General features: G+C 40.1%; 1 protein-coding gene across 1 annotated transcript in view; it reads left to right on the forward strand.

The window, feature by feature from the left end:
- Positions 1 to 864: 864 nt before the first annotated feature.
- galr1b (galanin receptor 1b) overlaps positions 865 to 15,764 on the forward strand; it is a 14,927-nt gene continuing 27 nt past the window's right edge. Inside the window, exons 1-3 of the mRNA XM_030766491.1 lie at positions 865 to 1,524; positions 3,275 to 3,340; positions 15,474 to 15,764. The exon at positions 15,474 to 15,764 is cut by the window's right edge and continues 27 nt beyond it. Of these exons, the coding sequence (XP_030622351.1) occupies positions 865 to 1,524; positions 3,275 to 3,340; positions 15,474 to 15,764 (1,017 nt within the window). The remainder of the gene's footprint in view (positions 1,525 to 3,274; positions 3,341 to 15,473) is intronic.

Consider the following 15,764-nt stretch of genomic DNA (forward strand, 5'->3'; position numbering starts at 1 on the left):
AAATTCTATTCGGAAAAGGTGTGTTACTGATCAAGAGAATTTCGCTGTTAAAGAATTCAGTGAAAGCACTAGCATACAGGAGAGTTTCAGCTATTAACTACATCCCAGCTCCTTGCTTACCTCACTGTTATTTGATCGTTATCATTTTCAGGTAATGTCAGAGGAGTTTAAAGTTCTCTAGGTATTTATGAAGGGATACTGCCTTAAGTTTTTGCTTTCAAAGTTCAACATCATTACGCAATATGTGACCTACATTTGCAGGTCGTATGTCTTAATATGCTAAACGCTAAAAGGTAGCACCAAATCAATTTTTTTGTGAGTACTATTACAGTGACTGCGAAGTTTGCAACTAATTTTATGCCCCATACAGTAAGGAGGAGACTTCAGATTAGTGTGGGTCGATCCTTAAATTTGGATTGAGTTATATCATTCCGGGCGGTCCTCCATCCGTGTTGGAGGACGTAGGCTACAGTTTTGATGACTTGTTGGTAGTCCACCCACAGCACGTTCTTATTTTGACTTTACAAAAGCGAAACTAACCATCGAATCATGTCAATGTGTGTTTGGAGATTGAGCTTTCCAGTTTAGGTATGCAGCACACGGATACCCCTTCAAGGAACAGTGTACTTGGATTTGGAATTGAGGCACACCAAGGCACGCGCAATTCATTCGTTTACTTGGAAACTTGTCCGTTAAGAGGGTTGTCCTGCAATCACCAGAATGGAGCCTACGTTCTGTTTCAGACATAATATGCGGTCGAACTAAAACCACTAATGCGAGAAAGCGCACAATTTCATCGCTTTCTCTGGTGCCTGGAGAGCTGATATTTTGGAGCTCAGGAGGAAATAAATGATGGCAGAGAACATGGAGCTGTCGATAAACGAGACGGTATTTTCGACTGATGCACTTATGGACATGAACCAAACAACAAATTATCGTCCTGGTCCGGAGGTTGTGATTGTCCCAGTGATCTTTGGATGTATATTTTTCTTGGGTATAATCGGAAACAGTTTGGTGATGATTGTAATCGGGAGAATAAAGTCAAGACGCTCAAGAAGTACCACCAACATTTTTATTCTTAACCTCAGTATAGCTGACCTGTCTTTTCTCCTTTTTTGTGTCCCGTTTCAAGCAACAATTTACTCTTTGCCTGAATGGGTCTTCGGAGCTTTTCTGTGTAAATTTGTACACTATTTTGTTAATGTGAGCATGCTCGTGAGTATCTTCACGCTCGTTGCCATGTCCGTCGATAGGTACATCGCCGTTGTCCTCTCAAAGAAGTCCCCGTGTATTCGCAATCGCAGAAACGCTCTCATCGGAGTTTGTGTTATTTGGATTCTTTCCTTTATTTTTGCCGTTCCAGCGGTTAAGCTCCATAAATTAACACATGATCCACGTGCCCCGAATAGTTCTTTTTGCTGGGAGGAATGGAATGAGAAAACGGCGAAACAAACATACAAAGTGACTATTTTAGTGATTGGGTATTTATTACCATTGGTTTTGATCACATGTTGTTATACCAAGGTAAGAATGATTCTGTTTTAAATGTGTGTAAAATGTACCCTAATGATATCTGTGGAGCTTGGTAGTGTGAAAACATATCTTCAAGCGTGAGCCCGACTGGTGCGCATGGTGCGTTCTCCCACTTGTCACGCTATATCGAATGCTCCAGAACTACTTCAAACGAGCCCATTTGATCAAATGGTACACAACTTTGGATTTTGACACCGATGTAGAAGAAACTGTTTTGAACTTCGAGTGAGGTGTCACAGATGTTCCAGATCACTGTAATAAACTTAGGGTGTGTGGTCAAAGGGCATATTTGTGTACCAGTGATTACAATACGCATGACAAGAGTATTTTACGCACGGATATAGCAAGCGGTTAAGATTTTGGATTGTATAACTCTAGGCTTTGAAAGTGTAAATGCGCGGGGACTTTTATACATATCTATATTTATGCTGGACATTGAAATGTCGGAGCGAACGAGGGTATTTTGAATAAAAATTTCGACGTATTGTCCACGCGCTCCGGAAGCTATAGACAGACCCACCCACTAATGGTTTAGGCGTATTTCAACTGTGAAAGACAATAATTAACAATTAACTCCTCTGGAACCCAGGAAAGAGGAAAGGTCTACTGTTAGAAATCTTAAAGACAGACTCTGAGCTAGGAAAGAGAATAGGCAGAGGCTTAAGAGAGCTTTATAAATTCAGTCTGTTTCGATTTCCAATAAAAAAGCTCTTACTCCCACTCATTATTCCAACTAACCTCGGTTTTAGAAATACAAAACATTTCATAAACTATTCAGTAAGAACAGGGCTCTAAATGCAAGTAAGTTTGGTAAAACAGATTCGTTTTTCTGGACTCAAAACATGACTGCATAGTGCTGCTCACCATTTGTGGAGGCATGTGACGTTTCTCTCCATCTGTGCAAACTCATGCAAATCAATCTCATTAAAGGTGTTGATGCAGTCAGACCCGGTTTCTTTTTGGAGCCTACAATCTGTGCAACAGGCGTTCTAAACCTGTTTCGTGAGTTCATCAATGTTTACATTTTAAGTGGAGTGGGAAGTGAAGATTAACATCACTTTGAAGAAAATGCTACTCTGATTACTCTCCTTTTGCTTTTGGATATTTTTGGAGATATTTACACTCCAGTGGTGTTTTCAGGCCTCTGTGACCCCTTCCCTCTGCAGAAAAGAGGAGAGAGAGAGAGATCGATCTCACTCCCTGCCCATGCCACTAATAATCTATTACCACTGCAGGACATCATGCCCGATTTGAAATGATAAATTGAAACAAACTTTCATGCTTAATTTGATGTGACAAATCCAAAAACTTTCATGCTCAATTTGAGTCGTTTCTGCTCTGCTCTGAAATAAATTAGACGCCGCCGCTCTGGTCTGTGGGTAAACCGACTGCCTAGTGTCAGACACAGAGAAATGGGCTCCCTGCTAAGTCATGTGCCTCTAGAGGTTTCCATGCCTCAGTCCTGCAACGTGTTACTTATCAATACTGGTCTCATAGGCCTGCTTGTTGGGAGTGGTTTTGCATCCAGGAGTGTGTGAAGTTAGTCTGTGACAATGTGTGCTGTAACTGAGCTAGATTCGGTGGAAACCAATGGTTTTGCTATTCCTACTCAAACATGGTAAACTGGCAAATAGTATCTGAATTGGTAATCCGATCTACTGTTTACTTACCTAAGACACTGTGATGCAATTTTACATTGTGTGTACGCAAAAAACAATGTAATGTTTTCTTTTGCCTTCAGGTGTTGTACCATCTTCATAAAAAGATAAAGAATATGTCCAAGAAATCTGAGCGTTCAAAGAGGAAGGTAAGAATTTATACTCTTCTCTTCTTCTTCATCCACCTTGAAAATGCACTGCGCTCAGCAAGTACAAATGAATCACGGGATAGTGAAAGGATTATGTAAACAATATGGTAACATATTTACATTTCTGTGCATTCTAGGAATCAGCTTGTCATATGTGAGACAATAATCCAAAGCATTTTCTATTGTAAGCCTAAGAGGTCTTTGCATACAATACGTTTTATGCAGAAGCTAACAGCATATCTTTGTATAGCATTTCTTCTAAAAGAAAGGATTTATCTAATGTCACATCCTGCAGTGAAAATCCGTCTAAAGAGCATTCTAATTAAACGGTCAGACATTACAAAGATACAGTGTTATATGAGGGCTTTCTTTTTGAAACAAAGTATCCTTTTAAATCTAATATTTAAATGTAAGCTGAGCAGATGCCTTACGCATGTATTAGACTTCAGTCGGGGCGATGCACATTTGTGGAAAAGGACAGTGAAAGTCCTTTATTTAAGGTTATAAATGATCCAGTTCAATTTTTACTGTTCCCAAGTTCAGTGATTTTACAGAGACAGACAAAGTACCGCTCAAGAGGGCAGAGGATTGACTGAGAGTAGTTCAACTCTCCAGCATCGATAAAAAAACCCATTCTGAATCTCTAAAAGATGTTTAAGATGCAAATGGCTATAAACTTTAATTGTGTCTTGAATTGCACACACCATTAAGGGTACTCTCATCTGAATTATTAGTTCCTCTCTAATGGCCCTTAATACACAGACTCCCAGGGAGTGACTTCTGGTCCCTGGGGTGACTGAGGGGCCTTGTTTGCAGTGTTTGCAGCAGAAAAAAGCTAGGACAAATAATGATGCTTTCACCTGTCTTTGTTGTTGTTGTTGTTGTTGTTGTTGTTTTATGAGCAAAAGACAACTCTAACCAGCAGAGAAGGCATGACATCTTATCCACAAATGTACCAGGGTTGGAGAGGATAGTTATTACAATAATGAGGTGAAATTGGTTTCCAATGTACTAGAGGCAGAGATAGCTTTTAGAACATAACGACAATACAGAGATCAGGATCTACAGGAACAAATTACTGATCCCACATCGCCTCAAATTATTCATCTGGCATCTCCTCAAATTTGAGGCTAGATTCCATGGAGGTAATCCTGGATATTCAAGGGTAAAAAAAAAGAAGAAGAAGAAGAAGAACTGCTGATTCAAAATATTTATGTGTGTTAGGTGGAAATTGATAGATATTTTTTGTGCCAGCATGGTTTCGGAATGCCAGAGGAAATGAAAAGGAATGATTGTTTATTCAGATAGGCAGCTAACCTGTGCAGTGGCCTAGTTCCAGCTTTCGAAGTGGCTATTTTTTGCTGGGGGTAGGAGGGGGCCGTGAATGCTCAACCACAGAAATAGTTGCTCATCAAAACCATTTTCTGATTTTCAAATATTTTGCCGGAATTCTACCAGAATACCAAAGGGGATGAGTATTTTGTTACTGATCTCTTACAATAAATAGAAAGCAAAAATAGTTTTAGTTGGACTGTTGTGTGTCTAGGTAGATTTTACCCAGTTGCCTTCCTCATATAATGATCCCTGTCACTGTGATGTCACAGCCAAACTGCAAATTCAATTCCCCTCTGACACTGCTAGATACCTGTTGGAAGATGCCATTGATGAATATTGTTTTTTTTTTTTGTTTGTTTGTTTGTTTATTTTTTATTTTGTTTTGTTATTGGACAAAAGATTGGAGGAAACTGGTCAAATAATGCAACAGTTCTGTTTAGGTTTGACCCACTTTGTGTCACTCTAAACCACACCATTGAAATTCAGGTGAACTTTGAGCATTTTATTACATGACGTTGGTAGCTGTTCCTTTGTGTTGACATTCGGGAAGAGATGTGAGCAGGAGATTATGTAAAGACTTTGAAGATAACAATAAAAAAATAGAATATGATCTCCAGTGATCCTTATTATCAATGACAAATAGTGGATGCCTCAGTGGAAACAAGGAAGCCAAAGTCATTCTTTGCAGAGTCATGGAGTGCTCTCACAAATGGGCTATTGCCCAGACCTCCATTACTAATCGTCGCTGAGCGCTCAGCCCGGGTCAATATGGGCATTTCTCTTAGTTACTGTACCATCAAGCCACCAAGTCAATGACTGGCCCTGCTTGCAATCCGTTTATTCAACAAGAATGCGCAAAAGCACAACCTTCTCACTGAATTCGAGACACTTGCCCTCCACAACTCTCCCGACCTTAATTGTAATGGTACAAGAAGCTTGTTAAATGGATTTGCGTTGGGACTTTTTTGCTAAACGGAGCTCTAGACCAGTGGTTCTCAACTCCAGTCCTGAGCGCCCCCTGTCCTGCATGCCTTTGGTTTTAACTCTGTTTGAGCTCAAGTTCAAGTTCAAGTTTTTATTTGTCACATACACAATGTCAAGACAATGGAAGTGAAATGTTTTGCTCAGGACTGACACACCTGATTCCACTGATCAATTAATCATCGAGCCCTTGATTAGCTCAATTAACTGTGATAATGAAGAGTTAATCCAAAGACTTGCAGGACAGGAGGCCCTCAGGACTGGACTTGAGAACCACTGCTCTACAGTACTGGTTAACAGGGCAACCAATCAGAACCTGATTGTGTATTGCTTTGCACAGAAAGCGTGTAGTGAGAAACCCAAGCCTCCTCTGGTTTAGTGAACAAACATATCCCTTCTTAAGCACATTTTGGTGTTAAACTTTGCTTTTTTGCATGAGTTTTGGATATCTGGGAGCGGTATGTGGGCGACTGAAGTGTTGACTCATACCAAGTCGGCCGTCGTCCGATGAAAATCCTGGTCAGTATAGCCAGCCACTGCATGAAATTCCTGAAGAGCAGTGTTGTGGTTGCCCATTGTATGATGAGATCGAAGTTTAATGGGTATAATCATTACTGATAGTGTATTAGTCATAAGCAGCAAGAGCTCTCCAGATAACAATTAACCTGTTCTGGTTGAGGGGGTTTAGTTGTGTCTTTGCACTGTATGTTTAAATGTTTCCCCGTCACTGTTTTACTATGTGTGCGTTTTCTATTGACTTGCTGGATTTCGAAACTGAGTGCCGTAACGTGTTTTCTTTATTAAAGCACTCACTCAGCCTAAACATTATTTGATTGGCAGAATCAGTGAGAAATGGTGATGAGCTGATGTAAGTTTGAAAGGGACTGTAACTACTGCATAAAAATTATGCAGAAAGATTGGTACGTGCCGTGGAATCCACTTACATGAGTAGCGGGGGGGGGGGGGGGGGGGGGGGGCGAGGCTGGATCGGTATTGAAGATTGAAGAGAGGAGGAGGGGTTGATTGTGATGGATGAAAGAGAAAAATATAGAATAAAAAATATGAGAATCATCTTTGGAAATATGAAGTGCTTTCAGAAGGACATTTTCTACTCTTTAGTGGACAAAGCCTCGATTTCCGAAAGAAAAGCAAAAAAAAAAAAAAAAAAAGAGAAAGGGTGTGAATAAGCACATTAAAATGAAAAGTGTGGTGTGTTGCTATTCAGACTTCTAGATGAATAGCAAGAGAGGAATGTATTCATTAATTGATAAGAGGCCTGTCAAAGGGATTTTTAATTAATTGTTGTTCAGTGCGTCATGTGAAACTTTATTACAGAAATTGAAGGGTGAGGAGGGTTTTTTTTTTTTTTCCTTGTCTCGCTTTGTGACTGGCATATTAATATTTGGCATTGACTGCATTGGGTCACAGACCTTGGCCTTCAAGTCAGTGTAAGCTCTCTGGAGATTGTAAAGAAAACACTTGATGTGATATTTAGAAATTCAGCCATCAGAGACACGTACACTCTTCAGAATTGTCAAAACCCATTAAAATACTCCTGTCTAAAGTGCCAAGGAGTCGCTTTTGTTCTCTGACTTTAATTTATTTTGATAAGTCATTGCATGTGTTACACGGAACATCGAAGCCTCGCATCGTTTCGTTGCATGTAGATGTGCGTGATGCTAAATTGTGATATGTTTCATTTAACATGCGTTCAGTGTGTCCCATGAATTTATTTTCTCACAGAAGAGCACACCTTTGTGCATCCCCAAAGGAGATAGCTGTTATTTAGTGGATGAACACAACGCTAACACGGAAACACCTTTCTCTCAGCTTACATCTGTGATACATTAGCGCTTGGATAACATCGACACATATTTATAATGCACCCTTAGTTGTTTATGATACACCCTTGAGCAATACAAAGAAACTCATTTTAAAAACCTGTTTTGCAAAAGCTGTTCGGATAAAAACCTCTTGTGGAAGGCCTTTTCAAAATGCATAATCCAGACACAGTTTAGTGATGCTTTACATAGAATTCATAATGCATTATGAAGCATTACATCCTTAAAGTCCATTATGATCTCATCGTAACACTTTATCTCAAATACATAATTCAGCCCAGGAAAGATTTTGAATATTTATGACCTATTAGGAAGCTCTAGAACCCATTTTTGAACTTCAACAGGGGGTTAAATAAACACAAAAATCCCACTTTCACGTCAATGACATGCACAGATTTTTAATCTCACAGCCGACAATGTTTACATGTCACCGTTTACGTTCACTTACAGGTATTCCTCACGGTCATCAACATCGCCGCAAAACCCATGTCGCTGGAAATTAACGAAATTCGAGAGAGACCTAAATGGCGTTGCCATAGAAACAGCACACTGAAGTCATAGGTGTATTGGCTAATGGATACCCCTTACAGTAATATCTTACATATCCTACGTTAGAGCCATTGAAAGAGCACAAAGATAATATCCTCTGGCTTAGAGTGAGAATTTGATGTATGTCGTGCATTGGAGCTCTGTGCAGCGTGATGCATGTACTCAATATATATACAGCTGGAAAAGGAGGACCCACTGTTTGGACTGAACAATACACAATGAAAATAAATATATATATATATATAATATATCATCAGCTATATGTCAAGTAAATATTTGGTCAGTTAAGGTTAAAAATAGAGAGAGTAGGCAGAAGGCTTTAGAGGTCTCCCCCCAGGACATGCCAAAAGAAAATAAAACCCCCTTTCAATTGCTACGCAAGCAGTTCCATCTACTGAGCTTAGAAAACGTGTTTTTGATGAGATTAGATTTTCGTTTTACCTTTATGTACATTCAAGGGTTAGCTCTGCTTTCTTACTGCTGTATATTTACATGTGAACACCATGAGGTACATTTATGTTTAGTTCACTGCAGTTCATTTGCACAGTCTTAATATATGTATTTACCAAAGCGGCATGAATTACGGTGGGAGTGGACCGTCTTTATCCAGGTCCATACAGTGCTGATTTTCATATCTTGCTCTCATTGCATTGTTTTTAGAATACTTTATATGAGGCAGGCATGAAAGTTTGATTCAGTTTATTATTGAAAAACAACAGAGCCATGTAGTGTATTCTGAGTTTCAGTCTACAGATATAGGATTTTTTTTTTCTTTCGATATTCTGGGGTCTTGTTTGATTGGCTGGCTGCGGCTGCTGTCTGAAACATATCTTTATTTGACAGTCGTTGACCTTTTCATCGCCCACTTGCAGTCATTTTCAGATCTCTGAAAATGATTAAATTATTCTTTTAATAGTTCTTTAAAGTGGATTTGGGCTCTTATTGGTTTTCATGGGCCGCAGTGTTCCACAGCCTTCTGTCAAATGACTTGCATAAAAAACAAAGCAGGTGATTCAGGCCATAAACTGGACGGTTAACCTCTATAAAACAACCTTAATTATACAGTTTAACGAGAGTCAAATGAAAGTGTCTTGAGAGCCAACGTAGTACGTTAAGAGGCAGAGGTGCTGTTTAGTCAAAGCCCCTTCATTAAATAAAGGCACAAAGGATCTGACAAGAGCAGCTCTGATTTTCTGTCATTAACGTCCTTTAACAAAACAGACTGTGACACAAAACAAGTATTTAGCAGGTCACCAAACTTGTTCCAATGGAGGCGTCAAGGTTATCTTTGTTGCTTGAAGAATCAATAAACTCCACATTCCTGTTAGAGTGATTGCTTTTATGCTATGCCCCCTGTTCTCCCAGAAGAAATCACTAAGATGCAGACTGTCATGAAAAATTGTAGGAAAACAACAAGAGGAGATATGATAGTGTTTAAGTCATAAAAGATTACAAGTTCAGTGGTGCTAAGGAGAGTGAAGAGATTCTGACTGGTCTATTTCATTAGTGTTTTATATATATATGTGTGCGTGTGTGTATGTAAATAAAGCACTTTTTTATAAGGAACAGAGCGTATAGGGCTTTTTTTGGAAGCTTTTCAAAAGTGAAAGCAGAATGTAAACAGAACAGACAAGATTAAGAGAACGCTGCTCTTCCCCTCTGGTCCTCTGGTCATTCCACTGAGTGTTGCTTTAAAAAAAGCTGCATATAGTAAGAACAGACTCAGGAGAGAGAGAGAGAGAGAGAGAGAGAGAGAGAGAAATTGTTCTCTGATGTTTAAATTATACTGTTATCAGTGCTTTGGCAGCCTTGTCACTAACAGTCTTAACCGCTAATTGTGCTCCTTGAATCTAACAAAGTCACTCTTAGCTGTCAGCCTTTAGCTCTGTCCTTCCTCTCTCTCTCTCTCTCTCTCTCTCTCTCCTTCCCTCCATCCCCTGCTGTTCTCACCTTAGGCGTCCATTGGCTATGATTGCTCTGAAAGTCCTTTTTGCTGTAAACGCTTCCGACTCTCAGGAGAAGCATTCGGTCTGTGCCTGAATTAACGAGGCGTCTCTCCAGCACTGAGACAAAAGATGGCAGGGAGAGATTGGGGCTTTGAGAGAGACCACGGGAGCCTGCATCTAAACCCTGCAGGCTTGTTGAAATCAGCTGTTTCTATATCTCACTCCCCCAACAAAATTCGTTCCTGCGGATAGTCCATGCAGGTTCTAAACTGGGCCTAGAGAACCCAAACACACAGGAGAGTATACAGAATCGATTCTGTTCCCTTACCTTTTATACATTATGATTTGACTTGTTCACTGTTTATTTACATGTTTATACATGTCTTCTTTTCTCCTTTCCCTTATTTAGTCATTCATTCTGTCGTTCACTCATTCCTGAGCAAACCGGTGACTTTTTTGCTGAAAGCATATTTACATATGTACATATTTTGGTATGTTTTTCTTCATGTTTAATTAGAGGGCAGTAGGTTGGTCTTTATGAAATGAGGAGAGCATTATGATATCACAGCATCATAAATACATGCGCAATTTGATGTGTACTGTACCATAAAACAGGTCTGACCTTGTTTTCAAAAATGTTTTAGGGCGTATGCTTGTGTACTGACAATGGTTTACTTTCTGTTACCATGGACACTTACAACTACGTCTGCGTTAAGCAGTCATGGTTTGGAAGTCATAAGGTTAAGAGCTCAGTATTCAGTAAAAGTGCAGGTTTAAGCTGAGGATTTAGCGATGAAACATGTTTGTGTCAAGATTCCGTGTTCACCTCATTCCAAGATTAGGCAGACGATGTGGAACCTTTGAATTAAGAAATCCCATTGTATGACACCTTGGATTAAACCGGGCGGGGGGGGGGGGGGGGGGGGTGCTTGATTCGGAAAGAAGTACCTCTAATCTTTTATATTTTCTTCGATAGATCTCTGACTTTTTATCCTCCGTGCTACGCAGGACTTTCCACAGGTCCCTGCTGTCTGGTGAAACTTTGAGGGGTTTTCTTTTTTGCCTGTAATCTACCAGAGTATATCCTGGTCCACTTTTCAGAGCGTTCGTCTCCAAACGACAGAGTTGAGAGCGTGACAGAGCAAGTGAAATGACAAAGCAAGACGGTATTGCTTTCTTGATTGCGGTGTGCCAGTTCTTTGATATGCATAGTTTTCTGTAAAATTGGAAATATCAGACCATCAAAACAAAACCAAAAAAAAAAAAAGAAAATCCAAAATAATAGTACTACGTTTCTGCCAACATGTATGAGGATGGTATTTATACAGTTGCCTGGTCCAATTTTGTGTTTCGCAATTACCAGCAAATAACCCTGTTTGCAGTTTGTTACATCTCTGTCGCAAGCATACATCAACTTTACTTTGAACATATGAAATTGAAGACTAGAATAGAATAGACAACTATCAGCTGAACAAGGATTAGCACTGTTCTCTCTCCCGTAGGCGATGTTGATGTATTACTGCTCTCTGAACCTCAACCACAGAATATGTTTTTGTGGAAGCTTAATCATGTTCTTCCTCAGCCGTTTGATTAATTGAAAAAATTAATGAATTTTCCATCTACAAAATTATGCAGCCGTTTGGACTAAATTTGTGTTTTCCTGTCACCGGGAACTGATACTGTTTTTTTTTTTTACATCTCATAGGAGCTTTTCTTTGATAATGTTAACAAATAATCACTCACTGTTGAACAGTGTTGTCCTCTCTCCAAGGTTAATTCGATGTAGTGTGGCTTTTAGAATATTAACCACAGAACATGTTTGTTTTACTTTACTGATATTCTTCCTTAGTCATTCACGCATGTGCCACGATCCTCAGTTTAGACTTCTGGTCTAGACCCACCATCCCTGTTGGCCTGACAGATAAAGCCCCTTTCTTTCAAAAGTGTGCTTATAAAAGTGTAAAATACAACAACCTGTGCAAAAATGTGAAAAAAAACCCTACCATTAGTACTTGAGATGATTTAGGTTTACTTTTTCTTGACAGATATTATTGCAATCTCATCGGGGAGAAAAATTTAGCTTGGAACCATCATTTGTTCAACGTGGATGCTATTTCAGCTGTACCTGGCATCAAAGCTTCATTGTAGCTGGTCACATTTTATGTGAGAGAGACTGATAAGTGAAAATTGTCATTATGACTGTAAACGCAGAACTGAAGAACTGAGGTGGTAATTGATTTTTTCTGATACACACTGGAAACTGAAGGTCCTTACAAGCTTAACTTCAGACTGACTCACAAAGGCTGCAGTTAAGCAGAATGCACTGGGATCGAAAGACATTTATTTCATCGAGAACCAGGTCAAGAACAATATATTCTGCCCTTCACAGTGGCATGAGTCTGCTCTGCTCTTCTGTGCTTCAGCAAAGAAGATTTTAATCCGATTTCATTCTTGATTAGAATATTTTCGGATTCTCGGAAGAGTGACACGTGTGTTATTTGTATTTCAGGCAGCTGTTCTAAAGAAATAATCGACAATATTCAAATAGAGAATTTAAGACTTTGTATGTATGGGATGTGGTGTTTAGCCTGTGTTTTGGAAAGACTGACGAGGGTTAGTGGTGTCACTGAACACTGCCTGTTTTGTAAGCAGCTCTTGAATACACACTTGAACCATGAAACAGAATGAGAACAATGAGAAACATTCCAGGCATTAGCTAACATCCAGCCTCATCCCCAACTGGCTCATACCCAAGCGCCACGGGAAAATACACAAAACCATATGACCTTAAAAATATTCTGCCGCACTCTACATTTCAAAGTGATTCTGGATGACAGGCAAAGCAAAAAAAAAAGAAAGAAAAAAAAAAGTAGAGGAAATTGAAAGTGCTTTTTTAGTAAAAGTAAGTAAAAATTGTAACCCTTTTTGCTGTTCAGTACGAAAAGGAAGAAGACCCAGTGACAACTGTTTTCTAGTTGCGCGTTAGCATCATGAAGGCTCCCGGTTATTCCTTCTGACGCGGCCCTTTGCGTCTTCACAGTGAAAGACCTAAACAACCTGCCCTCACACTTCCAGCTCTCTGTTTTTTTTTTCCTTTATGTTCAAATTCATGACAGAATCCTCCACTGGCCTCTGCTGAGCTTATATGTATGAAAGAGTGTGTTGATCTCAACCGTCTATAATTCCACATTTTAATTTTGTTTCAAACTGGGGGGAAAAAAAAAAAAAAAACTATCTCAGCTGAGTCTTCTCAGAAAGTGCAATCCGACGGGCACGCGTACGGCCTGTTACGTGCACAGGCTGCCCGTCCATCAAAAAAAACAGTTTGTGCCGGACCCCTCTGACAGTGGCCCTCTGTTCGTCTCTGACGCAACACACCTTTGTTCTGTTTGACCCTGAGTCGAGATGTTTTTATGGGTTTTTTTTTTTTTTCGTTTTGATTTTTTTTTTGAGCTCTGAAGAGGAAAATGAGCAAGTAAGTCAGACAAAAATATAATTACAAGGCCATGAAAATGAACACATTTAGACCTTTCTGCTGATGGCAGAGGCTAAACTTGAAAGCGCGCATTGGAATAATTAACAAACCAATCGTACGCCCTGTTCAGAGATGTAACAACAGTGCTCTAATGCAAGGCATTTTCTTCGCTGCTTTCCATTAATCAATTTATGTCCCTGCTGTAGTAATTACACAGCAGTAAACCAACGTATATAAGCCATCAGCCTTGACTTTTGAACTAGCTACCACCAGGGCTACCGGATTCAATCTGAACTTCCACACGAGTGAAGCTGAAAGACATAATGAAATATAAGCTCTTCACAGACACTGAACAATTATTAACTGGACAACCTCAATATAATAGACCCATAATCAACACCTTTCAAACAGGGATATTTAATTCTTTGATTTATGAGAGCCTTTTTTTTTTTAATAAGCTTGATACTCTGGTAATCTCTGCTCATACGGCCCTACGTTACCTTAAATGAATGTTTTGAAAAGGAAATAGATTTTCATTTAGGTGTAATTTGATACTCCTCCTTATCAGAAGAGTTTATAGCTCAAAGTGAGACTCATAAATCTTCAAAATGGCTTCTCGCTGCTGCTTTCAAATGAAAGTGACTTAGCTTCCTATGCCTTTGAAGATGAGACAGCGCATAACAATAAATTTACCAAACAGACATTTAACGTCACAGTGAATTGGTCCGTCAAAATTTCTCTCACAGATAGCACGGTCATAGCAGAGCAGAATTCCCATAGGGGGGATAAAAATGATATTAGAGGTTCGGATTGGTTTGACATAACCTTTTATGGATGGCTTCATTCGGAGTGTTGGGTCATGTCGGTTGTATGGATATTTAATGTGTTTCAGAAGTACTGTCCTTTGGACCCTGCACCTGCTGATTTCTGTGGCCTTCATTTCCTTTCTGGATATCCCTCTACTGCCCACAGCTATAAGCAAACGCCCTATGGGCATTCAGAGGGATGGGGACGTTTATGGTTATATTACACACAGTTTTACTTTTTCAGATCAACTCTGTGTCTGAGTGAATCAGAACTCCTCCCACAGTACATACACACACACACACACGCACGTACACATGCATACGCACACACACGCACGTACACACGCACGCACGCACACACACACGCACACACACACACACACTCTGTAAGTCCTGCAGGGGAAGAGCTGCATATCCCTACGGATCACTGCCCCTTGTTGTGTAAAATCGCTGTGATAATTATATCCTAAAAATCTAAATCCTCATAATGGACTTACCTAAACCACCAAAAACCCGGGCTGGAGTCAGCATTATCAAAGTGAATGGTCATTGCAAAAAATATTTTGTATATAGTATTTGTTTACTGCAATGCAACATGTTTATTCTATATCAGCCACTACACTGGTCCAGTGTAGGTTGTTCAGTGGTGGTAGTTTAACTGAATCAGGCTCTTTGTATGTGTTCTCTTTCAGACTGTGCTGTTAGTTGGTCCAGTGTAGGTAGTTCAGTGGTGGTAGTCTAACTGAATCAGGCTCTTTGTATGTATTCTCTTTCAGACTGTGCTGTTAGTTGGTCCAGTGTAGGTTGTTCAGTGGTGGTAGTTTAACTGAATCAGGCTCTTTGTATGTATTCTCTTTCAGACTGCTCAGACTGTGCTGTTAGTTGGTCCAGTGTAGGTTGTTCAGTGGTGGTAGTTTAAAAGAATCAGGCTCTTTGTATGTTTTCTCCTTCAGACTGTGCTGTTAGTTGGTCCAGTGTAGGTAGTTTAACTGAATTAGGCTCTTTGTATGTATTCTCTTTCAGACTGCTCAGACTGTGCTGTTAGTTGGTCCAGTGTAGGTTGTTCAGTGGTGGTAGTTTAACTGAATCAGGCTCTTTGTATGTGTTCTCTTTCAGACTGTGCTGTTAGTTGGTCCAGTGTAGGTTGTTCAGTGGTGGTAGTTTAACTGAATCAGGCTCTTTGTATGTGTTCTCTTTCAGACTGCTCAGACTGTGCTGTTAGTGGTGGCGGCTTTTCTCATCTGCTGGATGCCTCACCACATCATAGCCATGTGGGTGGAGTTTGGCGTCTTCCCTTTGAACGAGGCGTCCTTCGTGTTCCGCATCGTCGCACACTGCCTGGCCTACGGAAACTCCTGCGTCAACCCCATCCTCTACGCCTTCCTCTCCGAGAACTTCCGCAAGGCCTGCCGACAAGTTTTCACCTGTCCTTTCTTCTACCCTCCTCCACCCGTGGAGAAGGTGGTACGCCTCCGCATGGAGAACTTCTCC

The sequence above is a fragment of the Chanos chanos genome, chromosome 2, assembly GCF_902362185.1.
Source record: "Chanos chanos chromosome 2, fChaCha1.1, whole genome shotgun sequence".
Classification (NCBI taxonomy): domain Eukaryota; kingdom Metazoa; phylum Chordata; class Actinopteri; order Gonorynchiformes; family Chanidae; genus Chanos; species Chanos chanos.